Source organism: Astyanax mexicanus, chromosome 18 (genome assembly GCF_023375975.1).
Source record: "Astyanax mexicanus isolate ESR-SI-001 chromosome 18, AstMex3_surface, whole genome shotgun sequence".
Taxonomy (NCBI): domain Eukaryota; kingdom Metazoa; phylum Chordata; class Actinopteri; order Characiformes; family Acestrorhamphidae; genus Astyanax; species Astyanax mexicanus.
The window spans coordinates 17,604,154-17,630,692 of record NC_064425.1 but is presented as its reverse complement, the minus strand read 5'-3'; the positions used below and the strand labels follow the sequence as shown (position 1 = coordinate 17,630,692).

The following is a 26,539-nucleotide window of genomic DNA, read 5'->3' as shown; positions in this document are numbered from 1 at the left end:
ATTAACACTGAGGATAAATAACTGATCAGCACAGTGATTAATCAGTCTACTCATGCTTTAGTAGAGTTCATTAACACTGAGGGTAAATAACTGATCAGCACAGTGATTTATCAGTCTACTCATGCTTTAGTGCTTTAGCAGATGAGTTTGTAAAATACAAAATATCTTATTTTTCTGTCTTCAGCAGTGTACCAAAATGGGTCAAGATATTTATGAGTATATAAATATGTATTTTGCTATTTTAGTTATAATCTAAGATTCCCCTTTGGCCATGTCTCCATGCCGTGTCCTGCTCGTCTTACATTGTTATCAACATCCATAAATAAAACTGACCAACAGTTTCCTCATTACAACCAAACTTCATTCAGAGCTCCAGCGGAGTCCTCCTCAGCGCACCGCTGAGTAGTTTTAATTAGAAACGAGCTCGTATTGTGTTTCTCATAGATGTTGCCGCATTGTCGGTTCCAAAACTGTTTGTTAAGGGCTATGAGTCAGGCTCTGCAGGGACCGTGGTTTCCAACATGCCAGCACAACACGCTGTGACAGAAGACAGAACAATGAAGTGAACAGCCTTTTGATTCGCCTTCCTTTCCCTTAATTTTTTTTCCTTAAAGTCTTTTTTTGCATGTAGAGCGTAGAAAAGGGGAAAAACAACATTAGTGTGTGGGCAAAGCTGTCAGTCAGACAGAAGGGCTTTGGGCAATAAAAGGTTATTTAACAGCAATAGGTCAGAAAGCAGCTGGGGTTCTTGGCCTGTGTGCCTGGCATGTGGAACCAACTGAAAAGCAAAAATTCACATCACAAGATCCTAATCTCTTTCATTCTGCACTGCAGATTTCACCCTTTTACAAAAGGCCTTAGCTTTTTGCACCAACACAGTAGTCTAGAATATGTTTTGGAACCCCTGGAGATTAAATAAAAGTGGATTTATTAAAAGTGCGATCAGCCACAGATGAGAACATCAAGGTGATATGTTCGCTCCCACATTCTTGGCCAGTACAGATATCAAGAATAATACCTTTTTCATGTACGGACACAAATTGTTCTTAAAGAATAGCTCCACCCTCAGTATCGGTGGGTCTCCTGCACTTTCAACACATTTGAAAAATATGTATGAAGACATACACCAATCAAGTGTACAAACACCTCTTTGTTTCTATATCTCTTTTTTATTTGCACACAGTAGTGGAACTGGTGTGTTTAAAAACTCAAGCAGCACGGCTGTGCCTGATTCACTCATACCACTAAAACACACACTAACATCATGGTGCCACCACCATGCCAGTCAGTGTCACTGCAGTGCTGAGAATAAAGAACCACCAACTAGTACCTGCTCTGTGGTGGTGTATCCTGTGGGGTCCTGAGTATTGAAGACCAGAGTGAAAAGAGGAAAATATAATAAAGTATGCAGAGAAACAGATACAGGACTACAGTCTGTAATTATAGAACAACAAAGTGCTACTCTATACTCAGTGGAGCTGATAATAGCTAATAAAATGGATAATAAAATGGATGTGTAGAAACAAGAAGGTGTATGGTATGTATGTTACTACAATATTAGGGTAAAATGATATGTTTTATTGGGAAAAACTGTACAACTAAAATGAGATTCTAATGCCAAATCTAATACTATTTTAATACTAATACTAATGATAATAATAATACTGTTGGGAAGCTTCTTACTCGGATACAATTAATCAGATAATCAGATTGTACAAGGAGGTGTATAGGTTCTGTATGACATCCTGCGACACATTTGGTCACAGATGTTGCAGCTTGGCACGTAGATCCTGCTAACTCATAGGTTGCAGAAGCTGAAGTTCCATCCATGGTCTTATAAATACTCAACTGGCAATAAATCTGGTGGCTGTGCACAACAAGGTAGCGTTGCAATCTGGTGGAGACATTCCTGGGTAACCCTTGCAGTGTGTGGTGGCATGTGGCCTCAGAATGTCTTGCACATATTTCAGAGCTGTTTGTGTCTCTTGTATCACTACTAGGGGGGAAGGGTTATATAAGTGATGTCTTCACAGCAAAGATAGGATGCAATTGCTCACCATTGGGCCTCCATACTCAAACCTGACCAGTATTGGAACCCAAAGAGAACCTGCATTTATTACTAATGATGATGTGATTCCAGTCTGCCGCAGTCCAGGTTATTTATTTTTTCCTGCAAACGAAGGTGACAGCTGCTGTCTGAAAGATAAAAACAGTAGATGGTAATATACAGCACATCAGTGAAAAACCACCACCATTGGTTTGGGTGCAGTACGTCACGGACGTCTGTATAGGTTTTAGCCTCCGTATCTGCCCACTGCCATTCCCAAAGTCCCATTTCCACACTCAAGGTTGCCAGGTATAAACAACAGCATGCAAACAATGTGCGAGCTGGCTATTTTTACTGCTCAACAGGTAATCACTGAGCTTCAGTAAGGTTGCTAACCAAAGCTGGGTAGTTTAACACTACCACTAGCATAGTAGCAAAGGGCATTGGACATGACAAACATGTATATTGACTGATTACCTACAGAGTAAGGCCACTGCATGTCAATCTGGCAACACATGTGGGCTTTGTATCTGGGGAGGAACGGGTGAGGTAGAAAACTTTATACAGTGTTTGAAAAAAATTGGACTCCTGTAGCCATTTCACAAACTTACTCGAGTTTATTGTTGATTGTTTCTTTAGTTAATTTTGAGAATTAACAATTCCCTCACATTTTAAGTGCATAATTTTAAATCCATTGTGGTGGAGTCCCAGTCCAAATCACAGTCCCAGTCACATACCATACATGTTGACCTTTTACCTGCTGTATGTTAAGGCTTGCCAACATTTAGCCACCCACCAGCCGCCTTCCGAGCAGAGGAAGAATTCACGCTCAGAGGTGTCATTTGTTTTCCTCCTCCCGAGCCTATCCCACCGCATCTCAGTATCGGCCAACGCTGAGACACGCTGTGTGTCACCACGCACCCTGCGACTTCCTCCCATTCTCCCAGGACTCCCATCTGTTCCCACACTTTACAACTCGCTCTCTCACTACCTTCCAGTGCAGTCTCCAGAGACATATTGTTACAGATACCATTTGACCCCCACCTGCCATGTGCTTTGTGTGCTGAGCATGCAGTGTTTGAATAGCCAGTGCTGCAGACAAGGAAATGTATAGTTATGACTGTACCCTAGGGACAAAGAGACCCTGTCTGGACACAACCTCAACATGCTAATCTGATACGGCTGGACGAATTACAAGTGTTCACAAGTGCCTATTTAAAATTGCAAAGCAACAGTTTGTTTTAAATAATATTAATGTTTTTATTTTATTTGAATGTTTAGCTTATCTTTTATATAGAACCAGCTCTTTTTTAGAACCAGGACACGTTTTTAATAGTGTCAAATTCAGGGAAACTGCACATTCAGGCAACAGAATGTTACTAAAGTACACATACCTCAGTAAACAAAACTACCCTGTACCCACCGGTTTAACTGGCCTGTACTGGTTCTGTATACTGTGACTGTGCTAATGATCAGCTTCCTTTTCTCTCTGTGGAACTGTGGTACACAGGTCTCAAAAACATTTAATCAAGAGCCCTCTAATGGTATGCCCTGCTCTTCTCTAGGGCCCACTGGTAGGGGCTCTCATAACCAAAAATATGCCCCCCCCCCCCTTTCCTAGGATCCCTAATAGCCAGAAGTCGAAGTCAGAGCAATGCAACAACGCCTCATCCATTTTCATAAGGGGCCCAAAATATTGTCTAGGGCCTTCACAAAACCCTGGGGTCAATGTTCCTAATAGTCAGAGGAGGGTCCTCTGAAATAAAAATATATTGTATCATAAATGTTGATAGGCATCGCAAAATGTTTTGGGCCGGGTCTGTAATCCAGCCATGCTTACAGCAAATTAAACCCAAAAGTCAGTATCTCAGAAAATTTTAATACTGTATACCCAATACCCAATTGGTACTTTTGGCAGTGTCAGGTCCTGCTGGAAAATGAAATCCACATCTCCATAAAAGTTGTCAGCATAAGGAAGCATGAAGTGCGGTAAAATCTCATGGTAGAGGCTGCACTGACTTTAGACTTTATATAACACAGTGGATCAACACCAGCAGATGACACGTCTCTCCAAACCATCACTGATTGTGGAAACTTCACACTAGACCTTTAGACCTGTGCACTTCTCCACTCTTCCTCCAGACTCTGGTATGTTAATTTCCAGATAAAATGTAACATTTACTGATGGTCAGTGATGGTTTGGAGAGCCATGTCATGTGCTGGTGTTGGTTCTCTCTGCTGACAACTTTTATGGAGTTGCGGATTTCATTTTCCAGCAGGCACACAGCCCACACTGCAGTACCAATTGCTGACAGTTTTTGAGACACTGATTAATTGGGTTTAATTGGCTGCATACCAAGATAAGATAATCATAAACAATAAAAGAAATAAACGCTTAAAACAGATCACTCTGTGTGTAATACATCAATATATGAGTTTCACATATTGAACTGAAATACTGAAATAAAGTAACTTTTTTAAAGATATTTTAAAGTTGTTGAGATGCACCTCTACCTGAGTAAACAAATCTACCCTGTACCACCTCTGGGTGAGTGTATCTCGCTGTGTGTGATGTGGTGTGGTACGGACAGTAGTGACAGTACTATAGTAATGAGAGTCATGCCGGGGCCCTGGGGCTCTCGGCATGGCTAAGATCTGTTAACAGCTCCCTTGAACTGAAGAGGAGATGACAGATACGAGTGCTCTTCCTGCTATACAATCCAGTTTAATAGCATCTTTTTTTTTTCCTCGTATATTTTTCTCTCTCTCTTTTCATAGCAGACACTCCAGTAGATTTGATCGCCTCAATCCGATCCGTCTCACAGAAGCTGGACATCTAAGCCTTCTCGGCCTGTTAATGTACTGTGATCCCGGCGCGGTGTTGACTGGCATACATCGCCTGGTCTACATGTCAGACAGGCTGATCAGACGCTTCATCAGAGGTGTTTGTTGAAGGTGGGAAATAAAAAAAATCCCAGTATCATCATCATTCAGTCAGGGTCTGGGAAAATCAGGTTTGTTTAAAGGGCGACAGAAAATAGCTGCTTGTGTCCTCTGAGCTGAAAAGAGGGTCAAGGTATTAATGAAGCTCTGTGGATGGACGTTACAGCTGTGATCTGTCAGTCCAAGTTAAATATGAAGAGTTTTATTCCAACATTCGTTCTGCTTTTACACATGAAAAAAAATGAAATATTTAACACAGGAGAAACGTGATGTCTCTAATGATGGTAAATTAATGCAGCTCTAAAACATGAGAAAATATTTTTTTTCTTTCATTCTTTCTTTTTTGTTGACTTTATTTTATCTCCCCCCTTCTATCATTCCAAAGCAAAGCACATTTATTGTCATCCGATGGCTTCTTCATATCAATAACTTAAAAACATGCTTAAAATCAAATCAAATCAGATGTATTGTCACGTCACAATTGTACAGGTGTACAGGTGAGTGAAACACTTGGGTGCACAATCCCACTTATATGCAGAGAACAATAAGAAGATTGCACTGCTTCTTCATTACTGCTTTCAATAAGTAATAACTTCATAACACTGTACTGTACTTTTTACTTTCAGTACTTGAGTAGTACATTTTAGAAAAAAATTGCAATACCTAAATAAAAAAAAATATGTGTGGTGCTTAAAAAACACTGAGAGCTGTATATGTCTACAAGAAATCATCTGGAAACCAGTGAAAGAATAACACTTGTGCTGTGAGCTTATATGGCTTCCACAGGTCTTGGCTCAGTATCGCAGCCTTGCTCTGTGTTTTCATATTAAGTACCATTAGTCCTGTTAGGCCTGTCAGATCTGCCCTTTTGAGATGTCTTGGTGGGGATTTATTTACTTTCTCTACATGGCCGTTTTGCCAGCGAGTTACTTTGGCGTCAGTGTGCGGGCCTATAAGAAGAAAATCAATACATTTTCAGAATCATTTCCATCCACAGGAGCTGTAATGCTTGGAAAGGACATCTGCGTTAGTTAACGGCCTGTTGAGCATTTAACAGAGAACAGACTGCAGTGTGTAGCTACATATGGCCAGGTGTCCTATAGCCTGTATCCTTCTGTTCTGATGACCTGAAGAAGATAAAGCAGTGTTACTGCTCTTTTTTCCTCTCTGAGCTCTATTAACTCTGGATACTGAAACCTCTACTGTACTGTACTGTACTTTTCACGCTGAACTGTGAGTATAAATATAGTTTAGGGTTGTTTAGTCTCACTGTTTACTGCGCTGCCCCTTTAACACGCGCCGCGCCGTGAGACTACCTTACAAAACTCAAGCGGAGAGGGCGGAGCTTAGCTTTGCCCTCACACGTCTAAACCAATCAGCTACGAGGAGACGACTGCGAGCTGCGGCGCTGCACCCAATCAGATGTCTCCTCACGACTGTTGTGCGTGGTTGCCAGATTGGGTCTGAATAACGCTTTCAGTAACAGTCAGTACTTTACTATCAGTCAGTATATATCAACAGTCTTGAAACCAGCTTAAAAAAAATAAATTACAGATCCTTTTGATGTCATTTGAACTTGTCTAAATTCTCATTTCAAAGACATAAAAAGTATCTTAGTAATAATATCAGTTTTATTGACATAAGAAGCCTCTTGACTTGACGTAGTTTTGCAAATTTCTATAATAAGATTATTCATAGTAAAAACTCATATACACATATCTACATTTAAATAAAAATTGTAGTTTCAGAAATCTACACTGTAATTATAACTATATATACTCCAGTTCTAAATCAATAATGTGATTATTACTAGTCAGAACAAAAAAATGTATATTATAGAGATCTAAAAATGCATTTGTGCTTTTTAATTCATTGTCAGCGATATTGCAAAATTATCGCAATAATAGCTAAAATATTTTGAACCCCCCGAACAGTTTTTTAGTAATATATTAATATATTAATATATTTTAAAAATATATTTCAACATTTTGTAAATTTGTTTTGGACGATATATGGTCCAATTAATTATTGCAATAATATGATAATTATTTTATTATCAATTTGTGGCACTAATAGGGTGATACTATAATAATAACATATAAATTAATGTGGTTTATCAGACATTAGCACTGTGGTATAAAGATGTTTACACATTATTAGTAAATAAATCCCTAAAACAATAAAATACACCACTGTTTTGTTTTTAAGTTTACATATTGGCTCATACATGTTAATGGACACTTGCTGCTCACAAAAACGAACATAACATTTCCTCTGCTGACAACTTATATGAAGAGCGGCTTTCATTTTTCAGCAGGACTTGGCACACTGCCCACACTGTCAAAGGTACCAATTGGCTTTATATAATATTTAAATTTTCTGAGGCACTGATTTTTTTTATTGGCTGTGAGCCAATCAAGCCATCAACAGTAAATCAAATAAACGCTTAAAATAAATCACTCTGTGTGTAATATATCTATATAATATATGAGTTTCACTCATATATTAACTGAATTACTAAAATAAAGTAACTTTTCAATGATATTCTAATTTTTTGAGAAGCAGCCTAACAAGATTTGGGCCACCCTACCCCTAGGCGTGCACGCGCAAAGCAGAGGGGTAGGGCTAAGCGGTAGGGGCAAGGGGTGAAATGGGATTTGGCTTTTGAATAGGACCGTATTCGAAAGCGTTTTTTTTGGAAAGAAGAGGAACTTTGATCAATCTGGCAACCCAGTGAATATGACGCGCTTTCTGTGAGATACAGTTGTGGTGAAAGCAGCGTCGAGCTGATCGGACTGTCGCATTTTCCAGCGCTGAACAGAGCGATAAACGCCAGGAATGTGTGCTCGGCGCTGCGCTGCGGACCAGAGGAACAGCCGGAGCAGCTAATCTCCTCTCCCGGGACGGCTCTTCTGGATTAGGTGCGTTCCACTGTTAGGAGAAGCGGAGCGGCGGTAATGGCACGGCGGCGGCGGCGGAGGAACGCTGCTGCTGCCCCTGTGTTCCCCCTCTCGGAGCGGCGTTTACTGCGGGTACAACTTCAGCCTGAGCCGCTGAGCCTGCCTAGCCTGCGGGGATACGGGATTTCCGGACTCCCTGCGAGCTTTATTTACCTTATATCAGTTCATTAGCACAGCTGCTAGTGTGGGATTGGGGCTAAGAGTAGCTAACAGTATAGACCTGGCATGTGCTGTCAGTGAGCACAGAGAGATATGTGAGTGTATTCATTTATCACTGAGAAAACTAACCTACACTATATCTGTGTGTATCAGCTAAACATAGAATATACACATCGCATAGTAGCTAGAAACGTGTTATTATGAGGTATTAGTTATTATTCTCGTTAAAAATCAGTTGGAAACAGTCATTTCTTCACCTATTTTGTAGCTACTGGTTATGTAAACACGAATGGGCTCGTATAGCTTAAAAAAAAAGCCAAATTGTTTCATTATTTGGGTTAAAATCCACATAAATACTGTACAAATACTGTACAGAAGGCTTACATACATAAATATACACACAGTCACATAGCCTTAAGTGTATATGACCAACTGCATGTGTATACACTGAGACTTACTGCCTTACTGTCTCATGCCCCATAGTTTCTTTACCAGACCATGCCACTCCTGGTGCAAAAATTCAAGCAGTTTTACAGCTCTACAGGTATGAAATGCAAAAGGATGTATATATGTATAGTGCACGTAAAAAGCAATAGCCTTCACAATAATACCAAGAGGTAAAGGACTTTTTTGTTTTAGCATCAGTCCTTCAAACGTATTGCAGCAATTAAGACCGGGATGTATGTTTTTACTGTATTACTACAGAGAAAGTTAACCTTCACTGTCCGTTTGTGTCAGCTACAGAATGTACACACAGTGGGGAAAGTCGTATGATGAGTATTAGTAACAATTCTTGTTAAATATCTATTGGAAACAGTTATTTCTTCATCTCTGTTGTTACTACTTATTATATCAACAAGAATGGGCTTGTATAGCCTTGGAAAAAAGCCAAATTATTTCATTAAGTGGTTTATAAATTCATGTAACTGCTCTACACATACTGTACAGAGGGCTTACATACATATATACAGTCATAAATTTACACACTGTCACTTTAGACATAGCCTTAAGTGTATATGGCCACCTGCATGTGCATACTCTAAGGCTGACTGCCTAGTCTAGTGCATTTAAGAAGCAATAGCCTACACAACAACACTACTAATAGTTAAAGGATTATTTTAGAGCAGTAGTCCATAAGATTTGACATATTTGAAAGGAGAAGTTAGTATTCCTGAGTTGGGAGGAGACCAAATACTCTAATAAAAGGTGTCTGTGTGTTTTTGCAACCATCTCTGCAAAGACAAATATATGTATTTTAAAACAGGTCCAGTAGGTTTTCCTGATAAGTTTTTTTTTCTGAGAACAGCAGGATTTGCTGATACTTGAGCAACTTTGGTGAGGCTAATGGTGCTGATACGAGAGCTACTGCAAACATGGAGATTTAATAATGTCAAGCTCATCTACTTATCACTTATGCCTGGTTCACACTAAAATTTTTGATTTGTCAGTTCAATGTGCCGTTCACACCACACAGCTGGCTGCACTGTAATCTTGAGTCTTTCAGTTGTTGTGTCTTTCACCCTACATTCCACTAAATGCATGCAAGAACTAGTGATGCCACACAGAAGATACGTAGGTTGAACACGTGGTTCTCTCTCTATGCAGTCATATTGCCTGTAGGTAGTCGCTGCTCTCGACTTATAGTTGCCGACTGGTGAGCTATTAAACCTGCTAGATGTTTGCTGGGTGTCTGTGACTACTCATTGGTGACCACTTGACGATGGCTCAGCTTGCATCTTTCAGCAGTTCTCACTACATAACTGAGTGAGGGCAGAGTGATCAACAACTTGCCTCTGAACAGTGGCAGAGTTAGAATTAAAAGCTTTTGAAATAACAAGCTAAATGAGAGCTTGACTGAGTTCTTGCTAAAATTGCTGGATTCATCGACTGTACTTTTACCGATGCTCTGTGTAACTTCACATTCTCTTCAGACAGATTTCTAAATTTATATTGCTGTATCACTGCAGTGTAGTCATGAGTAATATAGCAATATATAAATATCTGTTGGAGATTTTTTTCTAGTAGATGACAGAGCTCTGCATTCCAGCTCTATTGCTTATATATATATATATATATATATATATATATATATATATATATATATATATATATATATATATATTGTATAAATGTTGACTGTGTTAGCTATACAGATTAAGTGTATTTATCTTAACCAAACCTACGTAAGCAGTGGTGACTCAGTGCAGTGAGTGTTGTCAGTAAATGATGCCAATTGTATTGTGCCATACAGTTTGACTGTATTAGGCACAGCTACATGTTCAATAGGCTCTACTGCCTTTATGTCACTCTGTCATCCTCCCAGAGCGGCGTGCGTGAAGAAAGGTGATGCCACAGGGTCGTGGTGATGCCCTGATTCTTTCCTGTAGAAATGCGAATGAATCAATTTGAAGAAACAGTGGTAGAAAAGCACATTACCTCGTGTTTAATTAAGCAGTTGGTGGTTTATTAGTCAGGACCTCGGCAAGAACTAATCAGGGCTGTAACAGTCTTGCGGTTTACATTATTTATTGCTGTTGTATTTGGAATGTCTTTCCCGTGTCCATTGAGCCACCACTTCAGCTAATGGATTTTCATGGGAAAGCAGCCCAATGGAGATCTTGTTTGTTTAGAGCACTGAAACCTGGACTTTAAAACTATAGAGAGACAAATGTCAATAGCAGTCTCTACAACATAATGCAGTGCTGAAGCTAATCAATGCTCAGTGTTTCCCCCAGGCATGAAAGAAAAACTAGGGAGGAGAGCGATAACAGGGAGGGAGGGGGGTATATTTAAATACATGAATATATGGATGTCCAAAGTCGTTCCAAAGTCATCTATTTGTTTACTGCTATTCAAACAAGGCTTATGAATGTTAATTCCTAGAACCCAACACTTTTAGCAGAAATGTATATATATATAGAACTTTTACTCCCCCAGAACTTTTTTTGGTGCTGTGAAGGGCAATTTTTAAAATGACTTTCTAAAGAAACACCTTTGAAAAGATTTCTTTACAAACAGGGCTCTGCTCTGTGTAGTCTGGCCCCGGTGTGTCATGGTCTGAATCCTGATCAAGTCAGTCTGCCTAGGCCTTGCCAATCACTAAATATTTTCCCATTAGGCTGTGCTGACTGGCCTGTGAGGCTGCTAAAAGGCACTAGTGATTGATACGGTATGTTTTGTTTTATTTTCATGCATTTCCAGCCATCAGAAAACTGCTGACATGTGATGATGATGAATACAGGTAAATCTTAGAGGTCATATTTGTGTCTGTATCATCAGTAGGTCATTCTGAAAATGCTAATTCAAAAAAATCGGACATCAGATTAAGCTAATATGATACTGATTAAATCTGAAGTCAGGGTGTTGTTTGGTGTGAACTGATCCATTGTAGATGGGTGTCACCATTCTATCTATTCATCTACCTATCCATTTTTTCCTGGGCTGAGTTGTAATGGGTCCAGGTCCCACCCAGTGTTATTGGGACCAATGCTGTCTACAGCATTAATATAGAATTTTAGTTTTGATTGTTCAAAGTGGCCAGTGTAGCTGGAAACACTTGCTTTCTGTATTCTGTGTGTAATTATGATATTAGAAAAAAAAGAAGTGAATCTAAAAAACATTTATAGATGTATTTCCTCATTTACATATGTTTTTAATTAATACATTTAAACATTTTTTTTGGGTATGTGAGAGCAATAAGATCTCATAAAATGTGATTGTACACCAGTTGTGCAGTAATTGTGCAATTGTGGTTGACTTGGGGCCGTGAAGGAGTCATCGGTTGCGTCCTCAAAATCGCTTTGGGTCTCTTCTGCAATTCTTGGCTATATAGAAAAGTCCCTTCACTTTGGAACAGCCTTCTATGGCACTGCTAATGAGAAATGCAGCCCTCCTCAGCTGCAGCCTAGGCTTTGAAATTTAGCTAATGGTCTTGTTTGGTACCCTGTGATGGATTAGTGCCTTGTCCATGGGGAGTTCTGTGTTGTGCCCTATGTTTCCAGCTCAGACATGGACCCACTGAGACCCTGACCAGGAAAAAGCAGATAAGAAGTTGACTGAATCAATGAAAGAATCAATAATGAATTTCTGCGTTAACAAAAGTGTTTTAGTTTATAATACCCAAGGCATTAAAAATATCAGTATTGGTCAAAACACTTTATTTTGTAAATTAGCAGCCACACTTTCCACACTTTTGTAGTGACGTGTGCACTGTAGCTACAGAATGTTTGCTACAAAGACAACACTCCAGTTGAAATCTCTGTTGTTGCCAATATATCTGAGAAAATAGGAAAACATAAAATTCTCTAAAATAGAGAACACATCTCTCAGAAATGAATGTTGTTCTAACAAGATTCTAAAATGCATCTCCATGAATGTGTCACCACTGGAGATATAACACCTCTGACATTATACGCCTGACCGTGGCTTAGTCATGAGGCATCATGCAGAGTTGTTTATGATGCTCGACACTGCCGAGCATGAAGTGTCTCACTGTAATTAAACAAAGATGCTAGCCTTCATCGGAGCCAGTGGTGTAGGCCGCATGACAACACAGTTGGGGTGTTAGATTAGCCCTTTTTATTGGAGCTTGCAGGAGTTTATGTAGTGTGTCAGGATCTGTGTGCTGTATGAGATCTTTATCAGTGTATAGTAGGGCTGTACTCAACTCACGATTTTGTCAGCCATGTCAGATTGGGCTGTGTAATGGAAACATTCAACTTTTTGGATCATGTTATTACCTTTTATATAAATCATTCTTAATCAGAGTTCCAGTGCTAATATCCACCACACCAACTGTCAGCATCAGGTATGGACTGGTCATAGAGAGTATCGGGTCAATTCCTGGTGGGCTGCTGTGTGTGTGGGCCAGAGAAAGTAGGCTTAAGTAGAACCTGATTAAAGTTTTCAAATATTGAATTATGCATTGGTCCACATAACCAGGTGGATGGACCTTAGCCAATTAAGCAGTAATACACGAGAGGCAGTTCAATAACTTGTAATATTGGCACTGCTGTGCTGCGGTCGTAAAAGATTTTGAGTTAAAGAGAAGGAGAAAATATGATCTGTTTGGTTCTAAACACTCCGCAAGTTAAAATAGTTCCATTACTGCTCTGTTTGTAGCTGGGTTGTTTGGATTATATCACTATTGGATTATATCACTATATAGCTGGGCTGTTTGCATTATATCACTGCTAAAATGCTTCTTAGCCAATCACATTGCAGGGTCGGAATTAACTGTGGTATGATCAAAGAACTGTTTTTTTTTTTTTTGTATTTTACTTTAAACATTAAAAATGATGCGTAAATGATTAAACAGTTGAGACTAGGGCTGCAATTTATGATAATTTTGGTAGTTGACTAATCTGCAGATTATTTGTCTGATTAGTCAGTGATTATTTCTGACATGCCCTCTATCTCTGACTCCTTTTTCTAGCTTTCTCCATCACTTCAAAATGATAGAAACTGCTGAACCTAGGATATAAATGCTGCTCAAATGCCCAGAACATTGTCCTTTAAATGTGGAAAGTGCTGCTATTTAAAGAGGAAATATGTAATCTCTTGTGATTGAGTACTTTTGAAGATGCAGGACGAGTTGAGGGAAACTGTGTGAGTGAACCTGTTACTCTTCTCCCATTGTGTTTCTTTTGTTGTGCTAATAATTGACTATTAGTGACGACTAGTCGACAGTGAACATTCCTAAACTAAACTACAAAAATACTTAGTTAATTAAAAGTTAACAAGCACAGTCAACTGGCAGGGGCTCTGACTAAAGATTCCACACAACGATTTCCAGTCCTAGTATGTAGTAACCTGTCTTTTAGTGTCCTCAGTGTCTCAACATTGTGAGTAAAGGAAATGAACATCCTCTCAATAGTGTTTCTAATGACCTAGATACAGTCTCAGAAATGCTTCCTTCCGTACAGAAGCTCAGGCCTGCTAATGTCTCCGTTCCAGGCAGAAGCTGTTTAGTGAGTGGAGTACAGAAGAGTGATTACCAGCTATATCTAATGCGTCTGGCGTGTTTATATAGGGCTATGTCTTCATTGAATTTAAGGGTAAAGGGTGTCTTAACCCACAGTTCCTTAATGGCTGTCTTGTGTAAGTAAAGCTGGAACGGTCGTGCTGAGCTCTGACAGATAAGTGCATTAAGCAGGGGTATGATTCAGGAGAATGGTAGCAAGATCTGCAGTAGGAGTGTTAGTGATGGTATTCTATGCATCCTTGGTGCTCTTACTCAGAAATCCCTTAAGACTAGACATGACAAACAGGATGATATTTAAACAGTTGGGTTGTCGTAATTGTTTTCCTTTCTAGAGTACAGAGGTCTAATGACTGACATGCATGAATGTTGGGAACTTGCTGTGATTTGTAGCTTGTAGTCTTTGTTTTACCTAAAAAGATTGAGCTACAAAGTGTTGAACATAATAGAACACCAACACTAGAAAAGGTGGCCCAGATCAGATATATATATATATATATTTTTTTTCGGCTGTCAATACATTTTTAAATGTGACATATGTCAGAATATGATATTTTGTCTAAATATTTTATGCTCCTAAACTGACAAGCCTGCATAAAATAGCAATGCTTCATGTGAAGTTTCAGTTTCATCTTCTCCAGCATCACAGTAGCTATTAAGGAGTTCCAGTGGCTGACAGCTGGGCTTATCACAGAGAATGCATTACAGTTCTGTGTTAAAAGGAGTGCTCAGTGTGTTGTAGATGAGACAATGCAGCAATGTAAAGACATGTCAGTGTGGACCTGTTTGACATGGGTAAAGTTGGTGTTATGGCTGTACTGCAAGATAGATTGATTTGTACAAAACAAAAGAAACTATAGAAACTAATGTGAAACTTAGAGATGAAGAATCTAATAATAACTAATAAACAAAATATTGCTCAGACCTTCTCCGTAACATCTCCATTTTCCAGAAGTAAATCAAAGAGTAACATCTTAAAGGCCTTCCATTTAAGAAAGCAATGGAGAGAGAGGACGACTTGAGGTAGGGGGCAGGGGAATTGGCTGCTGAAACTACTAGGGAACTTTAGAGTGAGGATATGAAGTGGATTAGCTCAGCTTCCTCATACAGCATTCTTTTAGGTTGGCTGAATCACATCTGCACTATGTCAAAGCCTGTCCGGATAATGGTACAATAAATAGCAGCAGATTTCCTTTAGCAGGGCTGTCAGGGAGCTGCCACAAAGACATTTGATTTGACTTGGCAGCCCCTTATTATCGGAAGAGCATTTACTGTTTATAATTTTTGTGTGTGATGTGGGATAAACTGATATTGTTTGGCCTTTATCCCACTACAAACATGTCTTTTCCTGCCCAATTAATTCTGATTTTTTGCTTAGATTTTAACTATTCATATTTTAATACACACAAGTGACCTGTATCTGTCTGTAATGTGAATGGATCTGTCCCTTAAAAATTCATGTATACTCTGAAAAAAATATATAAATGAAGAGGCTGATCGCCATTTGTAATATGAATGAAAGTGAATGAAAGTGCATTTGCATTTTAAGCCAACTCCAAATGTGGTCTGAATTCGATTTGTAACAATCTGATTTCATGTGATTTCTGGCTACAATTTAAATACAGATTTAGATTTGCCAAACTTTGGATTTTGGCTCACAGGCTAAACACAACCATAGTGACTCAAATTTGATTTGACAAGACAGCCCTGAACAAAATGTTGAAAAAACACATTGGAGTCATTTTAGCCTGTTGATGTGGACATAGCCTAAAGGTTTCTGACCCCCATTCTAGGGCAAAAAGACTTGAAAGGACAGAAGCTACCGGACACTACTCTCACTCCAGGCAGAAGAACACAATCTGTTTCCCCCTGTTTCAAACCCTCTCCTCCCCCATGTTTGTAGCACACAGCAGAGACCCCCCACTTGTTGTGCATGGTGTCTTGCTGAAGCTCTCATTATTAAGTGTTAATGTGGTCTGTTTGGTCCGTGGAGGATTCCCAAACAGATCAATGGGCAATCCAGTGGAGGATATCTGTAGCAGACGTGAGGAAGCGCTGTTAATTTAATACCAACACGTTCTTGATTTCAGTTTCACCATGATGAAACATGAGCCCAAACATTGCTTAACCACAGTAGTAAATCAGTTGCAAGGATCTCTGGGATGCTGGGTTCTTCTTCAGTGCTATTGTAATATACACATGGATGGATATTCTCAGTGTGGAAGGATGCTTGATGGCTGATTGCTTGTGGCTGTTTTGTACTGTTTTATCATTTGAATGCTTTTGCTCTGCATGGGAAGGAAATTCAAACAGATCATTTTAGTAGAACTCTGCCTGAGTAGGACAAACTGTCCTGTTTGTACCCCACTGCTTGCTGTTTATAGTAATTTAGCTTACTGTTTGTTGTGTCTATTGCTGTTTCTGCTCCCACTCAGCATGAATTTCCTCTACTGATCATTTAAAAAGACCTGAGACAGTTGTGTTATTTAGAGAAATGGCTGATGAGCAACCCCTCCAAGGGACGTCATCTGTTCAGCTAGGGAACCTGCTGTGTATGCTGGAAAATATTTCTATATTGGTGGTGGTGTAGCATGACTAAGGATTTTGGGATACAAAACCCATGCCGAAGCCATCTTTGCCAGCTTGATCATATGATTGCCTTTACCAGTCGTAGGCAAGGCTGGATGCCACATTAACCTTACCATTAACCTTTACTTTTTGGAATTAACTCCAAGCACCAGCTGTGAAGGTAAATTCTTATACTAAACTGTATTTTAGAGTTTAGAAACTAAAATCAAAAAGTGTTGCCTATCTACTAATAAAATCCATTGTATGTGATTTCATTACCTTTCTGACTGTTGGTTGTGTTTGAATGTGCCCTTCTGCTGCTCACGAAATGATGTACTCTTGAGAGGGGTATCCAGTTAGTGATAGTACAGTCTTTACTCCATTAAAACTTGTTAGTCTTACAGATTTTGCGGAGAGTATATGAGTTTGAATCAGAGCCCACCCTTTTCGCAAGGGCAGGAGTACAGCGCTGGAAATCAGTGTCTGCTGCTGTTTGCCAGCTCATTGTCTAAAAACCTGATTGCATATTTTGACTAAAAACAGCTGATACAAAGACATAGCCAGTTGATCTTTCTATCTATAATGCTGTTGTGTGTCAGCAGCCATAGCGGAAGGCTGAGAAATCCCTCAATCTCAAGGTCCCTCTCCATCAAACCCAAGGGCTTCTAAACATAGCATATCTGTGAAGTCCTTCAGTGGCTTCTCTAAGGCCATCCTGTCCTCACTGTTTGATGTAATCTTGGGTAGTTTCTTTATAGGAAGGACAGATCTGTCAGAGAGCCAAGGCCAATAAATGCTTTAAGATGGAATACAGCAAAACCAGTGTGCGATTCAGACACTATTGCCAGCTTTCTCTGAATTCCGTTTGTCGTTTGTGATCTCTCTGGATGGACAGCAGCAGCTGTGCTGTGTGTCTTCTTCTCAGCTTTTTCATTACCGGCCAGCGAGAATTGGGAAGATTTCAGAAGCAGTGTGAAAAGCGGACGCCTGCCATTCTTGTCGGACTGCCGTCATTCCTCCAGTGTTTGGAAAGAGGCTTGTGAAAAAGATGCAGTTTGCTCCAGCATCTAATCGTGTTTAGCGTGGGAGTTTGTCCTTGACCGTGTCTAACCTGAACTCCTCCCACTTCTTTGCTTTTACTGATGTCAGTCAAGCTTATTTTCTCTGTGTTTCTGTTTATCTCTCTCTCTCTCCTTCCTTCCCGCTCTGTAAATCTCTCTTAGGCCTCATGACCAAAAGATATAATGAAACTGTATGTGCAGGTGGCAGGATGCATATCGTTTTTCTACTTTGGAATCTCCAGTATTAAGGCAGATTTTGAACTTGGAATTTTGAACCATTTCAATATTAATGTAATTTATTATTTATCTTTTAAAAGCTACTAAGCATTAAAGTGAGCTGAGAGTTTTTAAGTGAAATGCTGCTTTTCATGAACATAAATATCTAAGTATTGTCACATTGACTATTTATGATGTTAAATTCCATGATTACTTAGAAAATGATTATCACAGCGTGTGTTTACTTCACTTAAAAATACGTTCATAATCTGATTATTGAAGTATTCATGTGAACAGCAGTACATGTATACTCTTACCTGCAGTATTGTCAGAGTTTTTGGCAACACAACACTTACGATACAAACTTGCCAATACAATATTTATTATGATACAGTGATAATGATTTTTAATATTTTGCAATATATTGTGATCCTGTAAGCATGTTAATTGTGATTGTTTAAATCTAATTATATAGTATTAAAACACATTAATTCCTGTTTCCTGCATTTGCTGCTAAAATCAGATTACAGTTAAAATTTCAGATGCTGTTTCAGAAGCCTATTTTCCAATTTTCAATTTTCCAATTAAAAAATGCTGTCTTGCTTTTTATGGTGGGCTTGTGAAAAAAAATTGTTAGCTCTTCACTAGGTGGTCCACAGCCAATGGACTAGCATAGCATTCCCCTGTTGGTTTTTCACAGAGGCAGTTTTTCAGGTTTTGAAGCTGGCACTTACTTTATTGAACTCTATTTTTTTTAACTATGCAAAGATGACTACTCATGCTTTCTGTTTTCCCATTCTAGGGCACTTTTTAATATTCTCAATGTATCTTTTTCAGTAGCCAAGCATGCAAAATCACAGACAGACAAAACTGAAAAAAGACAAAATGCACACAAGACATCAGAATTCAAGCTGTGTCGTATGAACTGTAGTTCACTTTTCTGGAAGCTCAGCTCTCTGGTTACTATAAATGAGTAGGCAGCAGGAAGCGTGCGATTCCCGGCTCTGCTGCGACCTGTTACGATTCCTTCCTCTTCCCGCCTTCCAACAGTATGCAGAAGCTCCGAGTTCAGGGCAGCACGTGCAGCACTGATCGGCACTTTGGTCAGAGAATAGCACAGCACAAAAACCTCAAGACACAACCAGCACATCTGAGCCAGCACTGCGCGGTGGAGTTTTATGTGTGGGGCTTTCTGAATTGAGTTACACACACGCTCTGCGCCGCTCTGCAAATGAAAGACTTCAAGCTCCAGCGTCTTGTTGCTGCTGGAGGTCTCTGAACTGTTGCTGGAATGCGTTCAATTAACACCGAGAGCAGCCGTGTCATGAAACATGAGTCAATCAACAGAAACCTGACCACATCAGTGTCTCATATCAAAATGGCATCTCTTTCTCATGTATCTCTCTGCAGAATCCAATTCTGCTTATTGCTCAATATGCTGAAGCTCGATACGCTCCCTTTTCCTCCTTTGCTCTTTGTTTATTTTGGTCAATAGAAGCTTTAAAGCTTTCTTTTTTGAGATCAGTCGGGTGAAATAAGCCTGAGGGAATGCTGTAATGGACTGATTTGTGCTCCACATACAAATGCGTTCTTTCTTCACTTGTATTTGGACAAGATTTACCATATATTTTCCATAAATCATGTTTAAGTTTGTAGCAAATGATTCCGACAGTTAGGATAGATTGGCCAGAATTTTACCATTGCATAAAATGTATTTTTGTCCTGCTTATTAAAGCAAACATAGCAGACATACAGTATGAGTAAGGCAAAATATGACAGACGTTTATGTAAAATATTTGCTGTAAGTAATCATGTAATTCGTTGTATTTAAACACTGTGAGACGCTGAGACTGTGGGTATCCTTCAAGGAATTGGCTCTGGTCTAGATCTGAATCTCTTCTTTTTATTTAAAGAGTAAGATGCCTTTCCCTTGGACACAAAGTCGGTATTACACATCTACTGTATGGCTGCTATGGGATTTAAATGGGACTTTATATGAAAATGAGAGAATGTTGGCCATTATTCTAAACTGGACCTATTTCTTTTTTAACCTGAGTAAGGAAGCCTAGTGTAGTGGGTTATCTACTCTATGCTAACAGACAGCAGCCAGCCTCAGCAGGGTGTAAACAGGTTAACCACAATACTAACTGTTTTCTGAGCTAGATTACTCGATGATAGGTTAGCAGACACTTCCGTTTAGCTAGGATACATATTGCTGTTTGATATGTGTATGATGTCTGTACCAGTACATTATTCTGATCTTGAGTTTAAAGCTCAGAATATCAGTGTTTATTTCATTGTCTAATTAATAAGCCCTTCAAGAAGAGGTGTGTAGGTGTACTCTAAAAACTAAAGGTGCTTCAAGCACAGACCTATGAACTGACTTACTGAACCTGGCAATTAACTGGCGAGTTAAATCAGGAGTGCTCCAGCAGGAAAAAGAGGCATTTTTACCTTTATTTTAACATTACATTACATTAAGGCTCTTTAGGACTTGAAAAGGTTCTTTACATACATTTGTGGGAGGTGCATCAATGTTAAATGGCATATAGAGTGTATAACCAAGTCCTTTCCTTTTTTTGTTTTTTTCTTTTGCAGACCTGATGGAGCTGGGCACACGACAAGAGCTGCAGGCAGCAGATCCTGATCTCCACTTGTCCCACGCCAGGGGCTGGTGAAGAACGGGCATCTTCCTCAACCCCTTTCCCCTTCCCCTCGTCCAACGTCATCCCCCCCACCCCTACCTCTTCTAAAGCCCTCGTCCAGCCTGCCCCTGGCTCCTCTACCTGCCCCTAAGATGATTGGCAAGCTGAAGCAGAACCTGCTGGTGGCCTGCTTGGTCATCAGCTCTGTCACAGTGTTCTATCTGGGTAGGCACGCCATGGAGTGCCACCAGCGTTTCGAGGAGCACGGCCAACCGCTGCTGGGCAGCCTGCACGCCACGCTCCGTACGGGCCACAACCTCAGCAGCCCCTTTGTTTACAACAAGGACATGCCCCTGATCTTCATCGGTGGTGTGCCTCGCAGCGGCACCACGCTCATGAGAGCCATGCTGGACGCCCACCCGGAGGTGCGCTGCGGCGAAGAGACCCGCGTCATCCCTCGGATCCTGGCCATGAAGCAGATGTGGAGCCGCTCGGGCCGGGAGAAGATGCGCCTGGACGAGGCCGGGGTCACCGACGAGGTGCTGGACTCTGCAATGCAGGCTTTTCTCCTAGAAATCATTGTGAAGCACGGTGAGCCGGCAACGTACCTGTGCAACAAAGACCCCTTTGCCCTCAAGTCCCTCACGTACCTAGCTAAGATCTTCCCGCGTGCCAAGTTCATCCTCATGATCCGCGACGGCCGGGCCTCCGTCCACTCCATGATCTCTCGCAAGGTGACCATCGCCGGCTTTGACTTGAACAGCTACCGGGACTGTCTCACAAAGTGGAACCGGGCCATTGAGACCATGTACACTCAGTGCCTAGAGGCGGCAGATAAGTGCCTGCCCGTGCACTACGAACAGCTTGTTCTGCACCCGGAGAAGTGGATGAGGACGCTGCTAAAATTCCTCAACATTCCTTGGAACGAGGCCGTTCTGCATCACGAGGAACTCATCGGGAAAGCAGGAGGCGTGTCGCTCTCCAAGTAAGTGGCCGTTGACCCATGCTGTGCCTTCTGGAGTTCACATGAAGGGGGGGGGGGGGGGGGAGCTCAGAAAGAAGTGGTTCTTTCTCTGCAGAGCTCACATAAAACGTCACAATATACGTGGTCACGAGCTGCATTATGCACCAATTTAATTGAATAACAAGACATGATTGTTTTTTCTAGAATAACAGTCCAGAGAAGAATGCTAAAACACAAGCCTGCAGCTTCCTTCTTCTGGGCATTAATGTCTCTAAGGCTCACTGAGCTGTCTGGCTCATTTTAGCTCCTTTCCCCCGTAACGTATTTAGTTAAGGTCCCCAGCTGCTGTGCTCTCAGAGGATTTTACATCTGGTGTCCTTAAATAGCCCTTGCCTCACTTGTGGAACATCCAGACGTTGGCCTATCTGTTGCATGTGTGTGTTCCTTCTTTCTAGGCAGCAGATAACAAATTGAGAGGCGAGTGTAGAAGTGCAGCTCTGTTTACGAGATCACTATTTACCTAATTGTTTCCTGTTGGAGCTTTTAAGATGTGGGGAGTGCTAATGACTGGTGAATGAGTGTAGGTGTGTGAGGCATGCTAGATGAATGGGCTGGGATGACTCAGCCACAATCTTGCCACTGTAAAACATGTTTGTACTGGACCTTAGTTGTACATCTGATTGGACTAAGAACATATTGTATCTTCATTTACTGTGCACTGGGTTTAAACAGTCAAAAGGCTTAGAATATGGATATTCAATATAACATGAATACAATTTCTCTATTGGAGTGTAAAAATGCATTCAGCATGTTAAATAATCCAATAAGATGGTGCTGAAAAACCAAAAAAAAATCCCCTAGAACTGTTCAGAACAGTAAGTCAATACTGATCTGGTCTGATTTGATCTTTGCGATTCTATTATACTATGATACAGCCCCACAGTTGATGTAAGTAAGTAAAATCATTTCATTATTAGTTTAATGTGAACTCAATATGAATAATATTATTTCCTGAATGATATATTTAGTTTGATAGTGCTTTTTTTTTTAATCCTGACCTCCTTGATCATTCAGCTTCAAATATATTTAAACCTTAAGTCAAAAAAACTTTTTATAGGTTTTATAGGGCCTGAAAAAAATCTGTTGTATTTTTCCCAAATTTGTTTATGGTTTGTATTTTTTTTTGACGTTTTATTGAGTGAAATACACTAGCAATGCACAGTTGCTACCATAAAACCAATTTACAGAACACCCTACATAATGACTTCTGCAATTCCGTCCATGGCCTTTAAATCGCAGAAAACCTTATTTTTGTTACTTTTTGGTGCTTTTAATGCTTATATTGTTTTGTTTGCTCTGCATGCAAAAATAGAACATAGTTTGATTTTCCTATCCAGTAGCTGCAGCTGTATATATCAGTGATATACACTGACACATGGCCTCCATACTTCTTTGAAGAATTAAGTACAGCAGGGTCTCACTCTGTTGCCACGTAGCAACACTTGAGCCCCTCGTCGTCCCATGAAAAAATTTGGCTTCCGACTGGATATCGTCTCTCAGCGTTTTTAATGAAACTCATACAGGCAGAAAATACCTCCCTGTTCTCTTTGTTTTCTTTTAGTCAGCCCTGCAGCTCCAGTCTCAAATCAAGAGCAGTTGATTAAATTCTTTATCATAATATTTTCTGAATATATAACGGTCAGAGCCTTAAAAAGGCTACTGATGAAGTTTGGAGTTACTTTGAGTTTGTTAACGGTGTAAAAAAAAAAAAAAAAGTGATTTTTTGCATGGGCAACACTATGCCTCTATTGCTAGTATTTTGAGCATGTTGGGAACATCAACTAACAGTGCTGTATTTAGGAATGCTGGGGGTGAATGGAGCGGGGCTTTTTAACAACAGTTTGTACTTGTTTAACATCATTTGTAGCAACTAGCAACAATACACATTACAATCCTGAACTGCATGAGTATAGGGAGAATGTTCAAATGGTGCAAAAAAAAAAAAAAGACTTAACTGTGTAATGAATATAGTGCTATTTGTCAGTCAAACACACCCTTTAATCATCACTAAAAATAAAACTGAAAAGCAATATCATAGTATATCTATATCAGGATATATTGGTATCTTAATTTCTAATCCTTAGGGCTTTTCAGGTGTGCTTTTTTTCTCAGTCCTGTCAAGTGAACAGTATGACTAACACCCCTGCCAACTCATTCTAAAGCTCATATTGCTTTATTAGATATATAGTGTGAATGTCAGTTCTTGTATAGTGTGTAATTAGATGAAACCTTTTCTATATTGAGTCTGGAGTGGGTATAAGCTCAGCAGGGGCTTGTATACACTTTCTCTAATGGTAGAATCATGGCTGATTTTATTAATAGTCAAGAAATGAGTAAAGAGGTGAAGTACAGCAAGCTCACACTGAAGTAGTTCATCACAATAACAATAAACAATATTATTGTTTTGGACACCTCTGTTTGTTATCAATTATCATGAGCACTTTGCAGTATAGTTTGTGCAATTTAAATCAATAATGTACCTTCACAGGGCAGTAAAGTGGTGTAATAATACTGGGTGTGCTGCACAGCTTCAGTGGCCTGTGGTTGTGGGTTCAGTCCTCGCATAGGTTTCCTCCAGGGACTCCGGTTTCCTCCCTGCTTCAAAAAGCACTGTAGGTTAATTAGATAAATTGGCTATGCTAAATTGTAAAGTGTGTGAGTGAATAAGTGTAAGTGGTAGCCAGTGGGGTGTTCCTGCACTATTGATTCCAGGCCCACTGTGACCCTGATCAGGAAAAAGCAGATAAGAAGATAAAAAAGATGGACGCCGTGTCGCCGTTCCCATTCATTTAATGAAAATGAAGCCAAAATCTTCCGCCATGTTGGCGATCCTGAAACCCGAGTCTGCGCAGTAGAGACCAGAGGAGGGAGAAAGACTGTGGAGAGACAGCTTACTCATTTAAATAAACTCACCCCTGAGGGCTGCCTCGAGGTCACAGGCTGACGGTCTGTAATTGGTCCCACCCATTATCAGCCCTTTTAAAATAACCACACCTTTTTGAATAGGGCTGAAGAACGTTTTAAAAAACAAATTCTGTGGGGTCGAGCTGTACACAGTCTATGGAAATTAATACATTGAAGTATCTTGAATTTAAATGTTTATGTTCGCCAAGACTGTATCAATTTCTAAAATACTTGTATTGTTTGTTTTATCTTGTATTTTAACCCCAACTGCTAGATCCCAACTTTTAAGATCACATTGTTTTTTTATCTACATTATTCAGAATTGCTTACTGTATTTCAATATATTACAGCAAATGCAATTGTAGTACCTGTATTGTAATATGTAATATATGTCTAGGGGAAACAAAAACATAATATCTGGATTGGGCTGGTATCCAATCTGCGAAATATATAACCACAAGCACATTCCTGCTATTAAAATTTAATGGCCTCTCATCCGTTACATGTACATACATGTTTTCACTTGTACGTTTTGGGCTGGTTTCCCAAACATGTGTTAGGCCTTGCTCTCGACCACACACTATTCTGAATAGAGATTTTTTTTCCATTAATAAGACTTTCCATCACAGTTCAGGACCAGCCTTTATCATGGAACATACAGTACTGTGATATCTGTTTAGGCAATGAATTAATAACTAATTTTATTTTTATATTAATAATTTTACATTAGTACATGACTAGCTCTTTTAAAGCCAGAAATTACAGTACCAGACAAAAGTTTGGACACACCTCAAAAGCAGCATTTTTTATTATTTAAATGTTTAAATGTTCTAAAATGTAAATTTATAATAATATATATACTAAACCAGAGTATGTTTTATATTTTAGATTATTCAAAGTAGCATCTCTTGCTTAGAAGACAGCTTTGTACATCTTGGCTGGATTTTTTCAGTCAGCTTTATGAGGTAGAGTCACCTGGAATTCAGGCTTTCAGTTGTGCTGAACGTGTCAAAAATGAATTACTTGAATTTCTTGCCTCTTAATGAGCTTGAGAGCATCAGTTGTGAAGCTGTGAAGACTAGGTAGAGTTGGTATACAGTGATAAGCCCTATTTGTTATATAATAATGTTTTAATCTATATTATGGCAAGAACTACTCAACTACGTGAAGAAAAAATGACAACATGACAAAATAAAGGTCAATCAATCCAAAAATAAGAATTCCAGAAACTTTTTGTAAGTGCAGTTACTGCAAAGACCATCAAAATCATTGTAATGATGGAACTGGCACTCCTCAGGACTGCCCCAGGAAAGGAAGAGCTAGAGTTTCCTATGTACATCAGAAGTTTATCAAGGTTTGTTTGGAAAAAAATAAAGACATTGAATAAGAAGGTGTGTCCAAACCTTTGACTGGTACTGAACATTTTTATATAAAGTGTTGAGTATTAGGCTTGTGTAATCTGATCAGTTTACTGGAAGAACACCTCTGGGGGTTGCCAGGTGACCTTTGATCCTGTAGCAGTGTCCTCCTCACACGTCAGCCAGACGTGAAAAGCAGATGTGATCAGCTGAGAAGTGAAGAGTAGATGATTCAACATCCGTATTGCACATTTATTTCCTTCCTCCTGCTGTTATTTGAGATGTCTAGTGTGTTCGTTGGGCAAAACCTGCATGAGGCCTGTTTGATTGGCTTACGTGGCTCTAACTGGTTGTATAGACTGGGATTGGGTGGATTAATAAGAACTTTGCTCAGAGATTGGCATGACTGTGCCAGGGTAAACAATGGCTTGTCTGCTCTGACAGTGATGGAACAACGCTGGACGTTTGAAACTCAACAGCACAATTCTTCGTTAAAAGGCAATCGTTTTTTGCCATTAATAATACAAAAGTGCAGACAAGGCAATGTGGCCTTGACAGATCGTTTGGAATCATTAAGATGCCTCTAAGCAATAGAATAATTAATGGTGCAGTTGTGAAGTGTTATTAGGGAAGGCCTAAATGGAATACTATCAGAATAGCCTGCATTAGTTCTC

The 26,539-nt window shown here is 39.7% G+C and overlaps 1 protein-coding gene across 2 annotated transcripts in view; it reads left to right on the top strand.

The window, feature by feature from the left end:
* The first annotated feature begins 7,670 nt into the window (after positions 1-7,670).
* The window catches only part of tpst1 (tyrosylprotein sulfotransferase 1), a 58,668-nt gene continuing 39,799 nt past the window's right edge, over positions 7,671-26,539 (top strand). The window contains exons 1-2 of one of the 2 annotated variants that reach the window (XM_007245993.4): positions 7,671-7,911; positions 20,533-21,564. In XM_007245993.4, coding sequence (XP_007246055.3) covers positions 20,732-21,564 — 833 coding nt within the window. In that variant the 5' untranslated portion in view covers positions 7,671-7,911; positions 20,533-20,731. The remainder of the gene's footprint in view (positions 7,912-20,532; positions 21,565-26,539) is intronic. The other variant, XM_007245994.4, reaches the window with a different exon arrangement.